General features: G+C 37.3%; 1 protein-coding gene across 1 annotated transcript; it reads right to left on the bottom strand.

The window, feature by feature from the left end:
* Positions 1–1,171: 1,171 nt before the first annotated feature.
* On the bottom strand, positions 1,172–23,617 carry trpc2a (transient receptor potential cation channel subfamily C member 2a). Its single transcript, XM_084127633.1, has 13 exons — positions 23,063–23,617; positions 12,245–12,937; positions 11,639–11,848; positions 8,607–8,771; positions 8,308–8,482; positions 7,978–8,178; positions 5,672–5,834; positions 5,486–5,578; positions 5,207–5,399; positions 4,730–4,857; positions 4,531–4,600; positions 4,309–4,441; positions 1,172–2,076 (listed from the first exon to the last, which is right to left on the bottom strand). Exons 1-13 carry the CDS (start codon positions 23,063–23,065, stop codon positions 1,724–1,726), a joined length of 2,580 nt encoding a protein of 859 aa, XP_083983759.1. The 5' UTR covers positions 23,066–23,617; the 3' UTR covers positions 1,172–1,723.
* Positions 23,618–25,315: the final 1,698 nt, after the last annotated feature.

Consider the following 25,315-nt stretch of genomic DNA (forward strand, 5'->3'; position numbering starts at 1 on the left):
AAAATTGCCTCTGCGCTCTTTGTCCCTTGCTGGCTTTTATATATAATTGCTGAACTTTAGATGATGTTTTTGACTTTGACTTTAAAAGGCACTAAAGGAGCAAGTAATATTTGATACTTTCCACAAAAGGGGTACAAAATGGTGCTTGCAACTCTTAAATATTAGCTTTTTTGGTTACACTTTTCAATAAGTTAACTACTTTAGTTAACATGACCTAAGAATCCTTCTACAGCTTTTATTAATCTTAGTTAATGGCAATTTCACCATTTACTAATACATTATTAAAATCAAAAGTTGTATTTGATAACATGAGTTAATGCAGTGTGAACCAACATGAACAAACAATGAACAGCTGTAATTTGTAACTAACATTAACAAAGATTAACAAACAGGCTACAGTAACAAATGTATTGCTCATGGTTAGTTAATATAACTAACCATGAGCATATATATATTAGTACTAATATATATATATATATATATATATATATATATATATATATATATATATACACACACTAATGTTAACAAATGAGACCTTATTGTAAAGTGTTACTGCTTTTTATTTTATTTTGTATTACCAACGGTTGCTTTGCTCACTGTAAAGTAATATTTTCCCAAAAGTAAAAAAAAAAAGAAAAAAAAAAGTAACGCTTTACAGTAAGGTTTCATTTGTTAACTACACTAGTAAACCTGAACTAACAATGGCCAATACTTCTACAGCATTTGTTAATCTTAGTAAATGTTCATTTTAACATTTTAAAAACAAAAGTTGTATCTGGTAACATTAGTTTATGCACCGTAAACTTGAACAACATAACTTAAACTAGTTGTCATAAACGATGGAGAATTGCATTTTTATTTATTTTTTTAACTAACATTAACAAAGGTTAATAAATGCTGCAAGAATATTGCTCACTGTTAATTAATGCATTAACATTTACGAATGGGACCTTGTCACTTATTTATTCATCACTTATTTTTTAACCATTAACTTTGAATTGGAACAAAATAACAAATGCTTCAAAATATTTTAATTTCAAATAAATAATGTTCTTTTAAACTTTCTATTCATCAAATAATCCTAAAAAAATAATAAAAAAATAAAAAAATATTAACTCTTTTCAACATTGATAATCTTGAGCATCATATTTGAATGATTTCTGAAGGATCATGTGACACTGAAGACTGGAGTAATGATGCTGAAAATTCAGCTTTGATCACAGAAATAAATTACACTTTACATACATATTTCACAATGTTACTGCTTTTACTGTATTTCTGATCAAATAAATGCAGCATTTGTGAGCAGAAGAGACTTCTTTCAAAAACATTCAAAAATATTACTTAATTTATATCTTTTTTTTGTGGAAAGTGCTTTTTTGTCATTGATAATCGTAATATAACACAGTGTGGTCATCTATCAACATGAATAAATTTTTGGTGATTTTCGTTTAAGGTTATCGAGGTACTTGCGTAAGTAAACAGAGCACTCAGCAAATGTATTAATCATATATTGTTGCCATCATCTAAACCTCATTAATCTTATAAAAAAGATTGATCTGTCTAGGCGTTTTAATTCAAATATCAGTTACGATACAAAGTGCATATTAAACCTGACTACAGTATGTCAAATTTGATCAGTAATGTGAAGTGTTTTGAACGTATCTAGAAACTTCTTACTAGGTATTTTGCCAGGGAACGGCAGTGCAGTGTTTGTTTCTCACACATCAGGAGTGCTAGCAGTCTCAAAAGCAGTTTCTTCTCCTGGGACGGGCTCCACGGGGCCCTCAGACTCGGGCTCCTCCCTGTCCTCTGAGGCGATCTCTTCTTTCTTCTCCTCCTCTTCCTCTGTGAGCTGCGTACTGATGTGCAGACCTGCATTTTCACACCCCATGGCCTCATTCCTATCAAAGTCACGGAAATTGTTTCTTGCCCCCATGATGTATTTGCCCAGAATGTTGGCCTGGTCTGGCTCGCTTTTGCGCCGCCACTGAAGCCTCTGGTGGAAGTCCTTCATCTCGGTGTGCAGCCGGCCCACAACTTTATTCAGCTCGGTGATTCTGTTCCCCACATCTGAGCATCACAACAACACAAAGACAATGGCAAGGTTCATAATAGCATTCTACTTGCTGCATGAATAACACGCATTTTACATGCATGAAATTCCTGGATGATAAACTGCAAAGTGTTGCCAAATTGTTTTTCCTCTACGCTTTCTTGCCTCATTTCATTAGACTGGAAGTTTTGAGTTTTTTTTTTTTTTTTTACACAAAAATGGATTAAAAATATGAAATAACCACTTATTTCTGAGATACACTAGCATTTTGTTTTTAAACAAATCTCCTATGCATGGCTGACCAAAAATACAGTAAAATAGTAATGTTGTAAAATATTTTTACGAATTAAAATAACTTGTTTCTGCCACAGAGTAGAATTAAAAAAGGAACCATCGCACAATTCACAATGTTTCATTTGCAAAAAAAAAAAAAAAAAAAAAGTATCCTGCCATTCAGACTTTTATTCTCTGAATTGCAAGATATAAACTCGTAATTGCGAGAAAAAATTGCAAGAAAAAAAGTCTTTTATTTTTTTTATTCCATAGTGGAAACAAGCTTCCATAATTTTAATATAGGCCTATATTTAAAATGTAATTTATACTTAGAATGGAAAAGCAGCCATTTTTTTCAGGATTTTTTTCAAAAGAACAGTTTATTTGAAATATAAATCTTTGAAATATCTAAATAATTACAAATGTCTTTATGGTCACTTATTGTGTGTTAACTTTTGTGACTAAAAGCCTAAATTCAGTCTTTTCATCATATAAAGCGATTGTGTTTCTTCAGAAAATTTTGGACAAAACCGCTCAATTCATATGGATTCGTTTTACGATCTCTTCATGAACGTTTTGAAGCGTCAAAGTGGTAGTTGCGTGGACAGTCAATGGAGGGACAGAAATCTCTCAGATTTCATCAAAAAGATCTTCATTTGTGTTCTGAAGATGAACAAAAGTCTTACGGGTTTGGAACGACATGAGGGTTGAGTTGAATTTTTTGGGTGAACTATCCCTTTAACTCTTAATCATGCAGCTCAAACTCTTGTGCCTACCTTACAGACCCACCATTAAATCATTCATTCAGATCAGTTTGTTCAGAAACGTTGATCCATTCAAGAACTAAACATGTTGCTCACACAGACATGAAACATTTCTGATGTGGCTTTGTTTGGAACTATTTTCTTTGAAGGAGCAAAAACAGATAGGTTTGACAAAAACACATTTTTATATGTAATTACTGTACATTACTTAATATTAACTTCTTGTTTGATATGTTCTATAAAATCAATTTCACATTTGCAATATGCTGTTCAGGGGAAAACTGCACTATAAAAAAAGTTGCTGCCTTAAATGATTAAGTAAACTCACCTTGGTTAAGTCATTTCAACTTAAATTACATTAAACTGACCTAAAAAAATATAACTTGTATAACTTATTTGATGTGTTAAAACATGTTGTCATAACTTATTGATTATATATTTTTTTACTGTGCACTCCTGTTTGTGTGATATTGCTATATATATAGTTATAAATACAAAAAGAAAACCTCATTGAGGCTTGTTTTTGCCCACATAACATTAGTTTGGAGGCATTTTTGTCATTTTTTGTTAGCATTTTTGCCACTAGCCCCTGTTAATTTCAGCCCCTGGTGTGTGTCAATCAAAAGAATAATAGACTATTCCAGTTTCAAGAAAGTAAACCGTGTAAAATTAAAATCTAATACAACACTTGTAGCCCACTTACACTTTTATAATTAAATTCCTTACCGAAGGTTTACTGATTTAAAATGTCTTATTTTTTCTTGATAAATCAAATGCGTTTATACACCTGTGAAAACACCGCCCCTACTTCCTGCGCCCTGGCTCTAGTATGCACTACAGAGTGTTTACTGAATTACTGTATGATACTGTATGCATTCCAAGTGTTGATCCCAGATGATCAGAAGTAGCCTGTCTTAAAACAAGATCAGACACTTTTATCCATTTTGTATTCTAGTACACTTATTCCATTCTTTAATTACAGAGACAGTTCCTCTGGAGAAACTTGAGGTGAAGTCTTTCTGAAGGATCCCCTTCTGGGGTTTAAATCCACAACCGTGTGGTTACTAGAACATATCTTTGACCACTAGGCCACAGCACCCTGAACAGGTCATTTTTAGGTAGTCTAATGCTGTATGTGTCACTCTTGTGGCTTTTCCTGAAATACTGCATGCTTTTGGATTATTACCCAGAGATGGCGAAAATATGACCTACCTTTACGCTTGCTCTCTTCAAACTCTCTGCGTGCGGCTTCAATATAGCGGTGCACTAGAGCCTTGGTGACCTGCAGGCGGTATGGCACTCTGCCCTCACCTTGACCTCCGCTGTTATTCAGGGTATTGCTAGACTACAAAAAAAGTATGAAAAACACCTCATCAGCCAAATTTAACCAAGAATTATAGAGGATCCAGTGATAAAAACCTCTTGGATATTCACCAAAGATGTGATGGGAGGATATTCTGGGGCTTTCTTCTTACAGCAACAGCAAATCTTTTGGAAGATCCTTCTACATAAAACAGCGAGGAACATGAAGGTTACATCTGGTCCTGAAGGTGAAGAACCTCATAGACATTCACATACTCTGGGATATCATGCAGTCACTATACAAGGTTTGACATTGCTTAAGTTTTCCTACCTTAAGACATAAAAGAGAGCCTTTGGAGATGGGATGATATTAAAGGGAACTGGCATAGTTAGACCCTCCCTAAAGTAACTGAGGTAGAGTTTAGAGCGAGCAAACTTCCACTCGACATCTGCATCATCCTGTGAGGAAGAAGCGTTTTGAACAAGAGATACGTCAATCTTTACGTAAATCTATATTTGGAGCAAATGAGCTGTTCCTCTGAATCCTAAAGTCATTTCTCTTTAGTATGCAGTATTTTTATTTCTTTTTTAGTGTATTCCTGGTTCAAGTGCTACAAAAGTCATGGGGTCTTGGACCACTCCGATGAACACTCAATTTAAAAATAAAATAAAATTCCGGGTCAGGTTAAAATGTTTTCCACAGGTTTGAAACGACATGAATTGTAAATGAATGCAATTTCTGAGTGCTAAAACTACAGTGTTTCCTACCAAATCATTTAAAATCATTCTTCATACTATACATGCTCACCTCAATCCTCTGAAATGAGTTTGAGATCATGGCAATCAGCATGTTCAGGAGCACTATTACGATGAGCAGTGTGAATATCCCGTAGAAGATCCTTCCCACAAACTCAGCCAGAGCGTAATCATGCATGTCTACATATTCTTGGTTTGCCATTCCAAACATGGTCCAGAAGAGGAAGTTAAATGTTTCATTAAATCTTAAAAGGAATACAAGTGACAAACACATTTATAATTCATCTCCAACCAAACACGTGAAATTACATGCAAACAAGTTATTAATCACCTTCCAAGATGTGCAGACTCAACATATGGGACGTATATGTTGTTTATTCCGCACAAAAATGCTGTTCCTATAATCATGAGGATGAACATGAACCTGTAGAGGAAGAAAAACATTTGATGAAAGCCACTCTTCCTCTTGTAAGCATATCAGACGTGCGATTGCGAAGATCAAACCCTGAGATCTGACCTCATCATGTCATCGATCATTCTTCCCATGGATATCTGCAGGGTTCCCAGGGATTCGTGGGCCGGCAGAATGTAGGCGAGACGTGTGAAACTCAACATGCTGGTCACGGCAAAGAGAGTCTCTGCAATCAGCTGAGGATCCTCCTGTTTCCAGTCCTCTCGTACTGTTCGGAAACATGATCAAAATATATGCTTTAATTATTATAATTATTTTCATTTTAAATTGATTTTTAAATGCATAAATATTATTATTATTATTTTAAATGTACAGTGAGGAAAATAAGTATTTGAACACCCTGCTATTTTGCAAGTTCTCCCACTTGGAAATCATGGAGGGGTCTGAAATTGTCATCGTAGGTGCATGTCCACTGTGAGAGACATAATCTAAAAAAAAAAAATCCAGAAATCACAATATATGATTTTTTTAACTATTTATTTGTATGATACAGCTGCAAATAAGTATTTGAACACCTGTCTATCAGCTAGAATTCTGACCCTCAAAGACCTGTTAGTCTGCCTTTAAAATGTCCACCTCCACTCCATTTATTATCCTAAATTAGATGCACCTGTTTGAGGTCGTTAGCTGCATAAAGACACCTGTCCACCCCATACAATCAGTAAGAATCCAACTACTAACATGGCCAAGACCAAAGAGCTGTCCAAAGACACTAGAGACAAAATTGTACACCTCCAGAAGGCTGGAAAGGGCTACGGGGAAATTGCCAAGCAGCTTGGTGAAAAAAGGTCCACTGTTGGAGCAATCATTAGAAAATGGAAGAAGCTAAACATGACTGTCAATCTCCCTCGGACTGGGGCTCCATGCAAGATCTCACCTCGTGGGGTCTCAATGATCCTAAGAAAGGTGAGAAATCAGCCCAGAACTACACGGGAGGAGCTGGTCAATGACCTGAAAAGAGCTGGGACCACCGTTTCCAAGGTTACTGTTGGTAATACACTAAGATGTCATGGTTTGAAATCATGCATGGCACGGAAGGTTCCCCTGCTTAAACCAGCACATGTCAAGGCCCGTCTTAAGTTTGCCAATGACCATTTGGATGATCCAGAGGAGTCATGGGAGAAAGTCATGTGGTCAGATGAGACCAAAATAGAACTTTTTGGTCATAATTCCACTAAACGTGTTTGGAGGAAGAAGAATGATGAGTACCATCCCAAGAACACCATCCCTACTGTGAAGCATGGGGGTGGTAGCATCATGCTTTGGGGGTGTTTTTCTGCACATGGGACAGGGCGACTGCACTGTATTAAGGAGAGGATGACCGGGGCCATGTATTGCGAGATTTTGGGGAACAACCTCCTTCCCTCAGTTAGAGCATTGAAAATGGGTCGAGGCTGGGTCTTCCAACATGACAATGACCCGAAGCACACAGCCAGGATAACCAAGGAGTGGCTCTGTAAAAAGCATATCAAGGTTCTGGCGTGGCCTAGCCAGTCTCCAGACCTAAACCCAATAGAGAATCTTTGGAGGGAGCTCAAACTCCGTGTTTCTCAGCGACAGCCCAGAAACCTGACTGATCTAGAGAAGATCTGTGTGGAGGAGTGGGCCAAAATCCCTCCTGCAGTGTGTGCAAACCTGGTGAAAAACTACAGGAAACGTTTGACCTCTGTAATTGCAAACAAAGGCTACTGTACCAAATATTAACATTGATTTTCTCAGGTGTTCAAATACTTATTTGCAGCTGTATCATACAAATAAATAGATAAAAAATCATACATTGTTATTTCTGGATTTTTTTTTTTAGATTATGTCTCTCACAGTGGACATGCACCTACGATGACAATTTCAGACCCCTCCATGATTTCTAAGTGGGAGAACTTGCAAAATAGCAGGGTGTTCAAATACTTATTTTCCTCACTGTATTTTAAATATATAATAATGTTTTTAAATACAAATAAATAATAATGCTAAAATTATGACAATTATACTACTACTATAACTACTACTAATAAGAATATTTGTTATTGTAATAATAATTATTATTATTATTTTATTCTTTAAATTAGATTACAATAATTATTATTATGACAATTATACTACTACTAAGAATAATTGTTATTGTAATAATAATTAACAATAATACTATTATTTAAATTAAATTACAATAATTATTATTTTAATATCATTTAACATTATTATTATCTCTTTTAAATATAATAATAATAATAATAGTTTGTAAGATTAGTTCAAATGTAAAAATAATAATAATCATTTAAAATTTAATTGTGTGTGTGTGTGTGTGTGTGTGTGTGTGTATATATATATTTTTTTTTTTTTTTTTGAGATGTCACCTGTGTTGGTGAAATAGTCACACAGCTCTTGTGTGCTGGAGTCCTGACAGAGGAAATGTCCCTTTAGCACGATGAGAATGCGCAGTGTGAAGGATGCCAGATACATGCTCAGCACCATCATATCCAGAATGTTCCATAAATCCAAGAAGTAACTCTTCAAACCCTCGAGCCAAACTTCCTTACACTCAAACCAGAAGAAACCTACCAATATAGAAAAATGAAAACGTTCATTTTAGATAATAATCATTCTCATTCTCTCCATCTCAAAGACAATTATTGATTAGACTCAGAGATTTAAGTGACTTTAAATGATTTGTCAACATGACCTACCTGCAACCCATATCATGTGAAGAGAGTTATGGAGAATGTTCTGCTTCCGGGAGGCGAAATCGCTACGGTAGATCTCCATGAAAATCGACTCCGTCAAAAGAGTGATGAGAAACCACATGTATGATGCAGAGTGTAACAGGAACTTAATCACGGGAACCTTCAGCAATTTACCCAGCTGGTAGAACAAAAATAAATAATTGAAACCTGTATGAATGCTGTTTACATCAGCCGTGGCATTTGATTTCTTGATTATTATGATGTTATTGAACTATTATCATTCACCACGGACTCAAATTTACCTTGGACTTTGGGGCGATCCAGTAGACAAGGCACAGAACCGGCATGGTAATGAAAATGCCCAAAGACACCAGCAGTTTCCAAGCAGTTCGACTTCCCCTCCAACCTGACAGGCTCCCGCACCAAATGGAGGAGAGCACTTGCTGGCAGATGGGATGAGTCACAAACTAGACAAGGAAAACAAACAGTCAGGCCTCCCAGCCAACTGTCAATCAATCAGGCATCCCATACGGCATCAACGCAGGGGTCAAACGACTGTGAGCTTTTGAAAGATGAGAATCACATGTCCTGTGTTTCTCCTCAAATACATCAGTCTGTGTGGGCAGTGTGTTACCTTAACCAGGGTTATTATATTTTACTAAAACTAAAACTCTTGTCATCACTTGAAATGAAATAAACGTTAACGTTAACATTAAAAGAAAAAGAAAAACACACTCACACACACACACACACACATACATATATATATATATATATACAGTGGGGAGAACAAGTATTTGATACACTGCCAATTTTGCAGATTTTCCTACTTACAAAGCATGTAGAGGTCTGTAATTTTTATCATAGGTACTCTTCAACTGTGAGTGACGGAATCTAAAAAAAATCCAGAAAATCACATTGTATGATTTTTAAATAATTAATTAGCCTTTTATTGCATGGCATAAGTATTTGATCACCTACCAACCAGTAAGAATTCCGGCTCTCTCAGACCTGTTAGTTTTTCTTTAAGAAGCCCTCCTGTTCTCCACTCATTACCTGTATTAACTGCACCTGTTTGAACTCGTTACCTGTATAAAAGACACCTGTCCACACACTCAATCAAACAGACTCCAACCTCTCCACAATGGCCAAGACCAGAGAGCTGTGTAAGGACATCAGGGATAAAATTGTAGACCTGCACAAGGCTGGGATGGGCTACAGGACAATAGGCAAGCAGCTTGGTGAGAAGGCAACAACTGTTGGTGCAATTATTAGAAAATGGAAGAAGTTCAAGATGACGGTCAATCTCCCTCGGTCTGGGGCACCATGCAAGATCTCACCTCGTGGGGCATCAAAGATCATGAGGAAGGTGAGGGATCAGCCCAGAACTACACGGCAGGACCTGGTCAATGGCCTGAAGAGAGCTGGGACCACAGTCTCAAAGAAAACCATTAAAATTAAAGATTCAAATCCTGCAGCGCACGCAAGGTCCCCCTGCTCAAGCCAGCGCATGTCCAGGCCCATCTGAAGTTTGCCAATGACCATCTGGATGATCCAGAGGAGGAATGGGAGAAGGTCATGTGGTCTGATGAGACAAAAATAGAGCTTTTTTGGTCTAAACTCCACTCGCCGTGTTTGGATGAAGAAGAAGGATGAGTACAACCCCAAGAACACCATCCCAACCGTGAAGCATGGAGGTGGAAACATCATTCTTTGGGGATGCTTTTCTGTAAAGGGGACAGGACGACTGCACCGTATTGAGGGGAGGATGACCGTGGCCATGTATCGCGAGATCTTGGCCAACAACCTCCTTCCCTCAGTAAGAGCATTGAAGATGGGTCGTGGCTGGGTCTTCCAGCATGACAACGACCCGAAACACACAGCCAGGGCAACTAAGGAGTGGCTCCGTAAGAAGCATCTCATGGTCCTGGAGTGGCCTAGCCAGTCTCCAGACCTGAACCCAATAGAAAATCTTTGGAGGGAGCTGAAAGTCCATATTGCCCAGCGACAGCCCCGAAACCTGAAGGATCTGGAGAAGGTCTGTATGGAGGAGTGGGCCAAAATCCCTCCTGCAGTGTGTGCAAACCTGGTCAAGAACTACAGGAAACGTATGATCTCTGTAATTGCAAACAAAGGTTTCTGTACCAAATATTAAGTTCTGCTTTTCTGATGTATCAAATACTTATGTCATGCAATAAAATGCAAATTAATTACTTAAAATGTGATTTTCTGGATTTTTGTTTTAGATTCCGTCACTCACAGTTGAAGAGTACCTATGATAAAAATTACAGACTTCTACATGCTTTGTAAGTGGGAAAACCTGCAAAATCGGCAGTGTATCAAATACTTGTTCTCCCCACTGTATATATATATATATATATAAGTGTATTATAAATGATTTATCCGTGCACGTTGTTTTTTTTATTTTTTTATTCATGTGTCTTTGTAATCTTTAATCAAAATAACTTCCCCTCCCTCTTGCAGCGACATCTCTTCTCTTCTGTATTTACTGAAAACCTGTTACTCCCATGAGATCGACCAATAGCAAACCACAAACATCCAACCATCCAACCATCCAATCAATTGCCCCTGGACAAAATCAAGTCTCTCCCTGCGTTTTTTCTTGTTCAAAAAGCCGTTTCACTCTGATATACGTTACAATAGGGAAGAAAAGACTATCTCAACTTCCATTTTATGCCAACTTTAACTTGATGTGCTAAAACTAAAATGCAAATAAAATAGAAAATAAGAGATTAAAAGAGATTATTTTTGTTTCTCAGAACCAAGATATGCTGTTGTAATGTTAGCTAGTAACAGGACAATCTGTTACTATTTTCTGGATGCTATACGCTGGCGACTAACAACCAACTCTTGCTTGTATACTTTTGTGTAGCTACTGTTTGTAACAGAGGCCAACCAGTAAGAGCTTGGCGAGTAAACCTCACTCCCCTGGCCTAGCGAGAGGCATGCTAGCGACTGATGACAGAGACTGCAGTCTTTAGCATCCTTGTTAGCACGCCCACCTCCCATGCCAGAGACGCCTGTTAGAATCCCGCTTGGAGTGGGTTGAGTTGGACCGGTTACGTGTATGTTCATTTTTTGTTCTCACTTGTCATTATTTTTTGTGATGCATTACTTTGCTCTGCTTCAGCTTTTGTGGGCGGAGTAATGAAGGGAGAGGTGTGCTTCTTTGGGTTGAATTTAAATATCAACAGTGTTTCTCAGAAATCTCTAACTGCACCTTTAATGTAGGTTTTTAGATTTTTTATCTTTTAAATTGTTGTTTATATCACTTTTTTCAGTTATCTGCTGCAATTAAACCAATTTGACTTGCCTGTTTTTGATTGTAGTTGACCGCCTGGCGAAGACGAGCGAGGTTGGGGATGCCTTCCTCAAATGTCTGTTCATCTAGGCCTAGTTCTTCATCCTCGCTGTCCCCCTCAGCACTGTTGAGGATGGTGGAGACTTCACTCTGGTTCCGGCACATTCCCAGAAGCTCCACAGCAAACTCCTGACACAGCTGTTCCAAAGCCAGGTACTGAGGCTAAACATCAATAAAGAGTTTTGAGAAAGAAATGCAAACAATCAATTAAAGTGTGCAAGAGATTTGAAATGGAGTTTTCTCTGGCATGATTTCAAAGCACAAACAGACATGCTCACAAAGGTTTATCTGGCGGTAATGGCAAAAATCAACAGATTTCTTTGCTTAAAATGTTTTTACCTGATGAAATAACACCATTAAATAATTTACATTACTTTATAGTGTATGTTAACAAATTATGGAGCATAATCTGCGAAAGGACATGCATGTAAAAACAAGAAGTCAGTTACTGGTAGCAGATTGGTTCATGAAAAAGCACTTTGACTCTGACAATTTGTCTTTTGAATTTGTTATTTGTGATGTTTTCAGAAAATGAATGACCCTTTTTTCTGAGCTCACCTTAAATTCTGGTTCTTTCTTAGACAGTTTGCGCAGTTCTCGGCTGTGGTGGAAAGCGCTGAGCATGGCGTCTTCCGAGGTGATCGACAAATATGCGCGGCTGGCAATGCCTCTGTACGTATTTATACGGGACAGCGAGAACTTGAGCAAGTCGTATTGCCGTCCGTTACGGCACTCCAAGCACGCGCACGAGATTGAGTGAGGCATGGGAATATCATGGCCTCTCTGGGTCAGCATAGTTACGATCTCATACAGGTCCTTCTGGCAGGCCAGCGTTAGTGGCGTCACTCCCGGAGCGAACTGAGAATCGTCGATGGAGTGGTCGAAGATGGCCATGCTAAAGGAACGAACGTCCATCTTATTGCCTTTTTCCTGATCCAGGCGGTCCAGGAGGTGTTTGACATATCGTGGCTGGTTGGTGTCGACAGCCACCAGTAGAGCTTCATGGATCTGCCGGAAGTCAAACTTGACGCCCACAAGAAGGGAAGTCATGATGTCTTCGGCGCCCAGTCGGATGGAGAGGTTCAACGCTTCCCTCCATAACCGATCCTCAGACTCTTCCAGTTGACGGATGATCCCATCACCAAGGGAGAGGAGACTGTCCACCCAGGCCATGTTGCCCTCTTGGATTGCAGGGATCAGCTCCGGTGGAAAGTGAAGCTTTTTGTTCACAATCTCCCTCCAATTGTCTGTCTGCTCAAAGAGACGGGACACAGGAGGTGTTAAAAAGTTTCTATGCAGCTTGGAAACCATAAATGGCCTACAGTTCGTCTAATAAACTACTCAGCAGAGTTGTTTATAAACTACTTTCAGAATGATTTCAAAATGTAACTGTTATTAAACATTGCTATATTTTACCATACTGCCACAGTTAAAACCAATAAGCCACTCAAATCCATCACAGTTATAGTGATTTTACGACTTTTAGACCCTCCACTTTGTGATGTGCCTACAGACACACTTTATTTGTGATAAAAAATTTCCCTTTTGGAGCTCATTGCATTTAATTTAATTGCATTTAATAATTGATTCATTCAAATCTAACTCACCGTAAGGTTTTCCATATTCTTTATAAGAGCACCTCAAATCAGGCAACTTCTCTTGAGAAAGACGTCAGACCAAAATAGCGAGGAGCTCTGTCATGTCAGCTTGAAAGGTGAATCCAGAAAGGAACAATGTGGTTGTGTAAGACCCGTTTAGTGATTTTGTGTCTCTGTAACAGCCTTGTTTTCGTTTACTGATGTATCATCTTGTTCTGGGAATAAGCCTGTACCACCCACTCAGCACCAATAACAGAAATGCTCCCCAAGGAGAACACTCATTAGCACACAGTACTGTTGCATTTCATTTGGTTAATTACAGTTCAGGTTCTGCCTTTACATTGTGACTCTAATAATGTTTAATGATTCAAGCTATACCTTGAAATCTTGGGGGGAAATGGGGAACATTACTATGAAAAGTGATGTTACAATTAGTGCTGTCAAATTGATTAATCGAGATTAATCGCATAAATTACATAAATAGATAAACATAAATTATTGTGTTTATATATATATATATATATATATATATATACCATATAATTGTTGATATTTTTACATTAGGGCACTATAGTTAATTTATGTAAGTGAGGATAGCAAAATAAAGTAAACTGTGACATATTACACCCCAAAATTCTTCATACAGTGGACTACCAGTAAAACTTATAAAAATTTGGGACCAAAAATTATTCAGACCTGACCATGTTTTGCTTAAGTGTTTTTTCTTTAATTGCTAATGCGACCTTTTTATACCACAGACTGAACAAAATTAAGCATTGCTTGGTAATTGGTTGACCTATATTGGTATTATCCATTTGTGTACTTAAATTTAACAGCTGACAGATATATATATATATATATATATATATATATATATATATATATATATATACACACACATACACACACACACACACACACACACGTGTGCGCGCACACACACAGACACACACACACACACACACATATATATATTATATAAACACAAACTTTTATGTCAGATGTGATTAATTGTGATTAATCGATTTGACAGCACTAGTTATAATATGGTGTTACTCCCTAAAAAGAAACTAATTAAATTACTTAGTTACTTTTTATGGAAAATAATGTTGTTGTTGTTGTTGTTGTTGTTTTTTTACTTATAAGTTCTTTTTTGCAAGTGTTCAACACAGTAATGCATTCAACAACACAGTCTATATAACATACACTGTCATTTTCTTTTAAAAACACATTTAGAATATAATCATATTCTGAACACATTTCATGACCCTAGAGCTATGGATGCCATACAAAAAAACAATTACCTCCTGTACAAAACTTGTTCTATTGAAAGTGGAAAGTAATGTGTTTTGCACAACTTGCACGAATGAGTACTTAGGACTACAAGTGTCTACATTATGGAGAAGAGAGAGTATTTCCAAAATATTGAAAAGTAATGTGCACTAGTTTTTTTTTTTTTAAGTAACTAAAATTTGAATGTGTAAATGTATAAAGTAATGAGTTAATTTACTTGTTACATCAAAAAAGTACTACATAAAGGACAAAAAGGACTACATAATCGGACTACATGCAATGCATTTCCCCAACACTGACCATCAATATATAGTACAAGACAAGACAGCATATTAGGTTCTCTGCTACCACAATACATGTGCTAGCATTGCTTTGCAGCTTGTCAAACTTGGTTTAAGCTAAACTTATCTGGACTTGATTAGCATTGGAAGGGTTTCTCTGAAAGCTCACAAACAAAAGCATCAATCATTAAAGAGCCATGTTGCCTCCATCTCAGTCGTCATGATAATCAATTGATTATGACCCTTTGCCACTTCTCTTACCGGCCTAATTTCGAGAAGTACACCCTACGTCCTTTAGAATGTGGCAAATTAATTACCCCGATGGAGTCTGGTGGCCCTGTCAAACCCCGTCTGGAACCACGCTCCGCTGCGGCAGCTGACAGCCTTTGCAATTCTAATGAGTGGTCATTCATCAGCCTCTGACGGCTGGACAATCCACTAGATGTTTAAATCTGCTGATAATATCAAAAACATGCACTTGCCGTAATCCGCAAATTATTACTTAACTGTCGATCACATTAGTTTGAACGTAAACAAGATTTATAGGGCTACTCTGCACAGTTTTCATGTATTTATTAAAAAAAAAATCTTCCACAGAGATTTTACAGAGATTTTTCAAGTAGTTAACGGTTCATTTTAGAGCAATTCTAGTGGTTTTCGCTTTAGGACACAATGGTTTAATGCAATTTCTGCTGTTATTAATTGGTTTACATTTACTTACATTGCACTACCATCAGTCTCGCTCGGAAGGTAATGATGACAAATGCATCGGCTTGTACAGTATGAGACATGTAAACCATGACTTCGTTTTTCATAGTCGTGTTTCAGTCTCTCATGTTGGAGAGATTGATTATGGAGTTGTGTTGCTGTTGATGAATTGGGGATAATTGCTTTGTTTCTGATTAACATTGCAACTCAAGGAAGGCAAAGTGGAGAATGGAATAACGTGGTGCCCTTATTATGTTATTTTAAAGGCTCATAATGTCGTTTTGGAGTCTCCTATAACGTTTACATGCTTCAAAAGTCCAAAAACAGTTGAATTTTCTCATAATATACATTGCACATGACCACATTTTTCAATGATTCTCAAATGACTCGATGGATGAATCAGTCTCTCTAAATCCCTCTTTTCCGAGAACCTGCTCAGCTCTGATTGGCCAGATGGCCCAGTCTGTTGTAATTGGTCTACCACGTAGAAGCTACATGCCCATTACCATAACTGAACATCAGCTCTGTCCAGAGGCAATTGTACACACTTTAAAGACAGTAACGATGACGTCAATTTTACCATATCAATCTGAGCTTGAGTCCGATGATGAAACATTGGAAGAACTAGTTATTCAACCCGAACCTCCATCGCAAGGACGGCTCGAGCAGGACTCAGTGTTTCTCAGTGATACGCTACTCAGTTTGATGGACATTATGAGATGTTGCAACTGTAATTCCTCACCATCAGCATTAACAAGAGTATGTCCATCAACAAACCAATGTGTATTGTTCTAATTTATTGTGGTGAACATGCGGGAACTGTACCAATAACTGTATCAATAACGGTGCATATGTTTGCCCAGCACTAACGTGAATGACTGATGTAACAAACGTTTGTAAAACAAATCTTGCTCCATCCTTTATCTTTTCTCATAGTAAGAACAACAGACAATCTGCATTAAAGGTGGGGTATGTGATTCTTTTTTTGTCCATTTTTTCAAAATCACTTGAAATCCTATTCCTAACCCACTTACAGCCACTGAGTTAGAAGCAGTGAAATGAAAATTAAGCAATTTAATCATCTGTGGAACGGGCAGGACTCGAAAAACTCCAGCCAATCATTTCCAAGACCACCTAGAATCATTGGACAGTAAGTTCGTCAATCAAACGGTTGTACCATACCCCCCTCCCCCCATCCCACTCCCTCCACATGAATGGGTGGAGTCAGGGCCAGCATTGAAGGAAAGAAGGTAGGACCATTTGAGTTGTGTATTTTCAAAATCCAGGCCGTTTTGCAAATCCCATACCCTACCTTTAATAGACAGAGTTTTAGGTAATAGTGGCCCACAGCTAATTAGCATAAGTATTTCAGTAAGACAGTAATAATGTGATTCAGCAGGTTAGCTGGAAACTTACACAATATAAAACACTGAAGTATTTTGAACACCCGGTAGAAAATATATACATCAATAATTATTCATACTTACAGGTTGTGATTCTGAAGAGCAAGCTGGTCCAAATAAACTGGGTACTGACCCATCTTTCAAGAGCAAGCGGTTTGCGAATCCCACGTTGAACTTTGAGAAGCAGTCGTCAATAAAATTACATTTGAGGGCTGTTCAAGTTGTTCGCGAGTGGACAACGTACATAGGCGGGCGTTATGCAAATTAATATTCTAGTGACGTATAACCGTAAATCATTTGGATTCGAATGAAAAACGACTTGTATTGGCGGTTCAGATGGTGCGTTCAAGTCATCTCGTAATTTCTATTTCTATTCGTAATTTCTCGATCGTATTTACGAGTTGAACGCACATGAACGCCACTTCAATGTCATAGCTCTTTATTTTATATAGGCTCTTTTATATAATATTAACTTGTTTTTGTAATGTAAATGTGGGCTTATTCAAAGTTCCAGATATTAGTGATGAAAGCATTTTTATGTTATGTAGGCTTATTTACATAATAATAACAAATTATTTTAATGCATCTCTTTTTAAATATGGCCTTGTGTAATTGTGGCACTATACACTTTTTTTGGCCAGGTATAAAATGTAACAGTTTTTATTTTGAAAACAATATGTACCAGGTCTCTGCTCCACCTCTTTATCCATCAATAGTTAATTTTCCTGAAAAATGTTGAATACCCCCGTTTTAAGACCTTACAGGGTTACTGATGTCATATTTTCTGTCAACATTAGGCAAAGCTACATAGGTAAACATTTCCCCCAGAGAATCAAACCCATGACCTTGATGTTGCTAGCCCCATTATGTAACAGTTGAGCTTCACTTCACTCAAAGAATAGCAGTTTCACTTGAATGGCTCCCCTCCACCGAACCGTTCCAAGCAGGAATCGTGTAAGTATTCAAGCCAAACATTAAATACATTTAAAGGCAAGTTAATTTGAGAGTGAGACAGGCCGGCACAAATCCGAAACAATGAGTCTGAAGGAAGCTGTGCAGATGCGGGGCCACCTAATCAAATTGCTTTCATTAAGTCTGTTGAAATGACAGAAGCTTTTACTTCACTTCTATTGGATTACCAGGAATGCAGCTCTCTTATGACAATCTGCATTATCGAAACGATGTCTCTCCTCCTCCTTTACTCTCTTTTGCCTCATCCTCTCTCTCTCTCTCTCTCTCTCTCTCTCTCGTGAGCTCCATCTCTCCCTCGCTTTGCAGATGGGATGAGCCTGGGAGGAAGGCAGAGTGCTTTGCCAGTTGTGTGTGAGAGAGGGCAGGAATTCCAACCGTGCGCAAACTATTCCGAGAGCACGGGGAATAATACATCGCAAATGCGTTTTCAAGCTATGCTTTGAAGACACCTGCTGATAGAGGTAAGCTAGACGAGAGGAACTTCATCTATGTCTGTGCATGTGGGTTAGTGTGTTTGTCACATGGCGTGTTGATGGAAGTCAGTCACAGTGCTCTCACATTAGTCTTACATTACTGTTGAGTGCACTTTAGAGTGTATATTATGTGTTATTCAATATCATTCATACAGTACGTAATGTGGCAGTTTTTTGCTTTGGTACATATCAACTTTCACTGTTGGACTTTATGCAAATCCATTGTCAGTCTCTGTAGGGTGAATTCAGGTTGAATGGGACACAACCTGAATTCCTATGAAGACAAAGCATCTTGACGGATCTGGTGTGTTAAAGAACCAACTGTTTTCTTGAATTTCAGAGTCTTGGCCAGATTCTTCCCACCTCTGTGGTTATACTAAGACATTTGCTAGTTGTTGTTTTTTCTTTCTTTATAAAACTCTCGCATAGGGCCAAGAATTGCAAAGGTTCCAGAATCAGTATATACTTTTATACTTTATTTGTCCCTTTTAAGGGAAATTTGTTTTGGGCAAAAACAAGATACGCACACCAATAACAATCACACAGTCCAACAGTTTCGCTAGAGTTTAACAGCCAAAGGAACAAAATCATTTTTATAGTGGCTGTATCTATACCTTGGGGTACAACAACGTCAACCAGATGGAAGTGGTTCGAATTCTGGATTGAGCCCACGAGAAGGGTCCAGAGTCATTTTCCTTGCCTGTTTAAAAGTAATTTTGTTGAATATAGACTGTAAACCCCCAGACCAACCACCTTCATTGCCGTACGCACCAAAGGGTTCAGATGAGATTTAAGGATAAATGTCAGATAACCAAACCAGGCCGCTATACAGTGAGATGGATTTGATACAGGCATGATAAAACAGCAACATGACCCTCTGAGCAACTCCAAAAAGTCTGAGCCTCTGTAAAAAGTAAAAAAAATTGTTTTGCACCTTTCAACACAGATGCACCTCCCATGAAAGTTAATTATCAATAAGTAAACCTAAGTATGTGTATGAAGCAACCTGTCTAATGGGCTCATTGTTGATCATGAGGTGGTTTTCTACAATCATTTCCTCTGTTTTTCTAACGTCAATTACAAGACTGTGTTCTTTACTCCATGTAACAAAGTCTGCAATCTGCAGTATAATTTTGAATGTGCTTATCCTTATACAGAAGACCAAGAATGGCAGTATCATATGAAAATTTGACAACAGTATTGAAAGGATGGTGACTCCTAAACGTATTGGCGTACAGTGTAGAGTAAATAAGAGTGGACCTACACTCAGAAAGAGTCTGCTTGACTCTAACTTGTTGAGTCCTACCAGTAAGAAACGCATGGAGCCATTTGATGCCATATGGATTGACAGCAAAACAATTTAATTTGGAGAGCATAAGGTGTGGCGGCGCGGTATTAAAAGCAGAGCTCAGATCAAGAAAAATATGCATGGTTACAGAGCAGTTTGTTGCTTGGAGACACGTAAGCCTTGTCGATTTAGCTTCTTTTGGAACTATTTTCATTGGTGGAGGGAGAAAAAAAGGTTGCTGATACTCACTCTCACTGATACCGCTTAACATGGCTTGTCTGGCTTCTGATCTGGCTTCAATATAGTTATGACACAAAACATCTGTTCACCATATGCAGTGATTCATATTGTGTGTATAGTGTATTTTTTGCATGGTCATTTTCTTATGTCAGAGACTCTTCCAGTGGAAGGAGACCTCTTGATTAATTTGCTTAAAGTAACATTTGAAATCATTTTAATTCTGTAACAGGTTTTAAAGGCCATATTTTTTTTGGCTCATTCATATAATATTGGCTTGTTTTTCAAATATATCTATTTTTAATGTGGGCTTATTCAGATATTAGTGATTAATGCATTTTATTTTATTATGTAGGTTTATTTATATAATATTATCTTATTTTTGATGTATCTCTTTTTAAATGTGGGCTTTTTCAACATCCCATATTAGTAATGAATGCAGTTTGCATGAATGCATTTTGGTTTTGTTCTGTTTTGATTTGTAGTTTTATTTATATAATATTAGCTTATTTTTAATGAATCCCTTTTTAAATGTGGGCTTATTCAACATCCCATATATTAGTGATGAATTCATTTTATTTTATTTTATTTTGTATTATTTTATTTTTATTTTACTTTATTTTATTCTTCTCATTTTTACATGTATCTCTTTTTAAATGTGTGCTCATTTAATGTCTCAGTGATGAATGCATTTTTTTTTTTTTTTTAGGTTTATTTATGTAATATTAGCTTAATTTTAATGCATCTCTTTCTAAATATGGGCTTATTCAACGTCCCAGTGATGAATACATACTGATACCTTTTATAGTTTACTGCCTTTAAGACAACTTTTTAAAGATGCTTTTAATGCCTGACTCACCAATGCAAGGAAACAAAATAAAACTAAAAATAAAATACCAAAAGAGACATTTCCATCAGCAGGGACGTGCAGAGAGTTCCTCAGGGGCGGGAGCTCAAATGTAAAAAAAGGGGCATATATATATATATATATATATATATATATATATATATATATATATATATATATATATATATATATATGAAGACATCAGATGCAAAAGCCTCTAAGTCCATCTAAACTTTTTGTTTAATATTAACATTTTTTTTATCAGGCTCCTATGTATAGGTTTCTACCCAAGTACCGGCATTTCTGAATGGGTTAAGGCTGGGATTTAGTGAGTTTGAAGTGAAAGTATTTGATGAACGTATACTATGTGCGGAGAGCATTCACTCAATATTATTATCTCATTTTTGACAGAGGTGGCTTTTAGAGGCTTTTGCATCGGGCGTCTTCATATATATAAGTACCGGACAAGTTTGGACACTACTATTTTTAATGTTTTTGAAAAAAAGCCCTTTATGCTCATCAAGGCTGCATTTATTTGATCTACAATACAGAAAAAAAACAATTATATTGCGAAATATTACTACAATTTGAAATAATGGTTTTCTATTAAAATATACTTATAACCTTTGATACTTTTTTTCGGGATTCTGAGTAAAAAAAGAAAAAAAAAGAACATAATTTATTTAAAATATCAATATTTTGTACCAATATACACTACCGTTCAAAAGTTTGGGGTCAGTATTTCTTTTCTTTTTTTTTAAAGAAATTAATTGGCTATTTTTATTCAGCAAGGATGTGCTAAATTGATCAAAAGTGACAGTAAAGACTTATAAAATAATTTCTATTTTAATTAAATACTGTTATTTTTTACTTTTTATTCATCAATGAATCCTGAAAAAAGTATCAAAGGTTAAAAAAAACTGTTTCTAACATTGATAATAAATCAGAATATTAGTATTATTTCTGAAAAAATCATGTGACACTGAAAACTAGAGTAATGGCTGTTGAAAATCCAGCTTTGCATCACAGAAATATATAAATTTTTTAAAAAGTATATTAAAATAGAAAACCATTATTTTAAATTGTAATAATATGTATAATCTGTATTTTTGATCAAATAAATGCAGGCTTGATGCACATAAGAAACTTCTTTTAAAAAAACATAGTAATGTGTCCAAATTGTTGACCAGTGGTAGGCTACTGTACTATTATACTATTGCTGCATAATTATCAAGTCCTTTCATGACACCATTTCGCGTGTTGTTGTCCGCCTACACTTCACATAATAGGCCTGTAGGTGGCGCCTGATGAGTTTCATTTAACCAACTATGATAGTTTGATCAAATGGTAAACGGTGTATCAATGTACTAAATAAAAAAGTGACTTTAATAATACTTACCATTAATGCGACTTTTAGTGCTGGTTTTGTGCAGTGCTTTGTATTCAATTAGCATCCATTGTTTAAACGACGAAGATTTAGATCGCTTCATAAATGTAAATTCGTCTGTCCATCTAATTTTCAAACGATTTATGAATGACTGGAAAATTACCGCTCCACTTCACATTGTCCAATGAAATTTGAACTTGTGCCCACTGATCTATATAGAATGACATTATATAGATAAGTGGTTGTGCCAGATAACGATTGATCGGTGTATTATACGACAAATTATGTAATATTTTAAAATATGTGATATGTGGATTTTTAATTGAATCGACACACTACCTTTTATTATTGAAAAAGATTGTTTGGTTTGTTCCTTCCTGCCGTCGAGCCATATATTCACTGAAATAACTATATTTGGCTCGATAGCATCGGTTCCTGAGCAGACTGTGGAATACACACTAGTGCATTTTCATTTTAAAACGCATAACTTTTGCTACGGTTAAGCCTGCCGTCCACACACACTGCTCCGGAGTTTTAGACCCTCGTCCGAAGCAAGACACACGCAACTTGACACACGCAACTTGACGCAAGCTATAGGCCTAGCCTACGCAACCTGTAGGCTAGGCCTATAGCAACGACACCGACCTCAGACTGACAGAAACGTAAAAATAAACGTGAATTTAGGCTACTTTAGTTTTGTACACATTGTCATGTTAATTCTAATCAAATGCATTTTGTTTTATTGACCACGATATTATCATTGATATTTGTTTGAGAAGGGCACTTTTGATTCATTTTGAAAAAGGGCAGGGGCTCGAGCACCCAAAGCCGATCACAGCATGTCAAGCTTACAGCAGAGGAGAATTTAATTGGTTTGTGTCAACATTACCATTGAAGATCTCCTCTCTGCTGAGCGAGGCGCCTAACGGTTTTGTGATTTTGGCAGAGGCCTGCCACGCTCAGGGGAGTTTGCTGAAATGTTTGCCGAAATCCACGGTGGCACACTTGCCCTCCAAGACCTCGACTGTGTTTTTTTTTCTTTCTGTCTTGGCACTCCGAGGCTCCCACATAATTACATTCTGACAGGCCGATGGACAGCTCGTCTCCTGCGTCCACACCTCCACAGCGTGAACCGATCCAACAGCATTCAGAACCACGGACAGCTCCTTAAACATATCCTGACGTGACGAGATAAAAGCCATGTAATTGTGGATGCCTGTAAGGATGTCGTTATGCAGAGCAGCCCATCCGATGGCTAATCTCAAACAGGTTGTTGTGTTTGAGAGCCGTGGCGCATGTTGATCTAGCAGACAGAAGGAGGAGGAGGAGGGGGAGAGGATGACAGGAATCCAGGCGCCTGGCTGTAGCCGTCCCACTCTTCACCAATCTGTCTCTCCTGGGCCTGTGTCCAGCACTGCCCTGGACCTCTGAGCAAGAGTCATTGACCACTGCCATCCACGCTGAACTCCAGCCCAACGTGGAAGTAGATATTGATCAGGGGAATTAGTCTTCTCTGTGGCGCCTACTTTTGTCAGTGTAGATGCAGGTTTGAAACTGAATGGTTCTTGTGATGTCGACTATACTAGGGCAGAGTTTTAAAGGGTCAGTTCACTGAAAAATTTAAGTTCTTCAAATTCTTCAAAATCAAGTTGTTTGTGTAGCACTTTTCACAATACCCGTTTCAAAGCAGCTTTAAGGGAAATCATAATGTTAATGTTTGTTATATCTTAATATCTTACAGTTATTTAGCAGATACTATTGTTTACATTTTAAAACAATAGCCTACATGTAATCAGGCAGTTGAGATATGTTAAATATATATCGCTCTATGCAAGTATACTGTCAGGGTTTTGCCCAGACAGTCTTGTCAGTCTCATCTCCGTTCAATGTTTATTTGTGTGTCTTGTGCCTGAGCACATGGCTTTGTCTTTGTGTGTCTTGGCCATTTGCTCCTCTTATATGGCCTCCTTGTTTCCCTTTACCACGCCCCGTTGTTTAGTCCTTGTCTGGACCTAGTTTCACTAATTATGCTCACCTGATCCTCATGTGCTCTGGTCCCTTTATATTGTGCTGCTTTCCCTGATGTCTCTGCTGGTTTGTTGCATGTGTATGTAGTGGATGATATTCTTGTTTGTCTACTGATCTTTTAGACAGTGTGTCCTGCCAGTTTTAGTGTTTGCACCTTATTCTTTTGAGTTTGCTTTAGGCTAGTTCCAGTCTTTTACTCTAGGTTTCTCAAGCCTTATTTTTTGGTTTCTATTTTGATTTGGCCTTTCTCTGTTTGTAGAGTCAGTTATTTATTCATAGTATTTATTTCATTTTTATTATTTTCTATTTTCAGTTAAATTAGTTTATTTCTCTTCTGTAGTCTTGTTGTGTTTGTTCCTGTCCTCCATCCTGGCTGCTGCTTTCAAGACCAGGCAGTGTGACTGATACAGCTTTGGTTGCAGCTCAAAGTTTTCAGCCTCTGGTTCCTCAAGCTACTGATCTCCAGACATTATCTGGTGCTTCTCCATCTCCTCAGTTCTCCAGCATATCCTTGCCCGGGTCGGATCTCATCTGTCTTCCCTTTCCCCTGTTGACTGCCCTGTCCTACTGTTTGGATCATCCTCACTCTTAACCATCCCTATTGTGCCTTGTCTTGTCAATAAAATTCTATATCGCTTGGTCATTCTGCGTCTGGGTCATCTTTCTCCATAAGACTGCTGTGACAACCTGACACTGTCAGGCTGACACACATCCATCTAGCTGGATGGTAGGCTAATGTGCTTATTTTTTGAAAAATCAGGCATGTTGAGATTTGCTGTCTATGTTGCTTTATGTGAGTATGTATGGAAGTCAAAATGATTCCAACTTTACTTTTTTTAGCATTTAAAATAGATATGAATGGACATACTTGTTATATAGGCATATTTGTTATTAATTTTATGAACTGGAGTTATTAATTTATTGTGGCCATACTGAGAATTATGAAACGTGTGTGTTTTTTTTTTGTGTTTTTTTATTTTTATTTAGTGTAGTCATGACAAGCTAATTACTATTTGGTGATCTGTGTTAGAAATGTGAAAACACATCGTTATCAGTGCTGTTTTTTTTATACTGAATACTCAATTCTGATTGCCTGCTGCAGGGATTGAAATAA

Source organism: Abramis brama, assembly GCF_963993115.1.
Source record: "Abramis brama genome assembly, chromosome: 10".
Lineage (NCBI taxonomy): Eukaryota > Metazoa > Chordata > Actinopteri > Cypriniformes > Leuciscidae > Abramis > Abramis brama.

Coding starts and splice junctions, on each gene's coding strand:
- trpc2a (XM_084127633.1), bottom strand. Junction 8,483..8,606: donor GGATCGCCCCAAAGTCCAAG/GTAAATTTGAGT, acceptor TTGTTCTACCAG/CTGGGTAAATTGCTGAAGGT. Junction 2,077..4,308: donor TGAAGAGAGCAAGCGTAAAG/GTAGGTCATATT, acceptor TGTGATGCTCAG/ATGTGGGGAACAGAATCACC.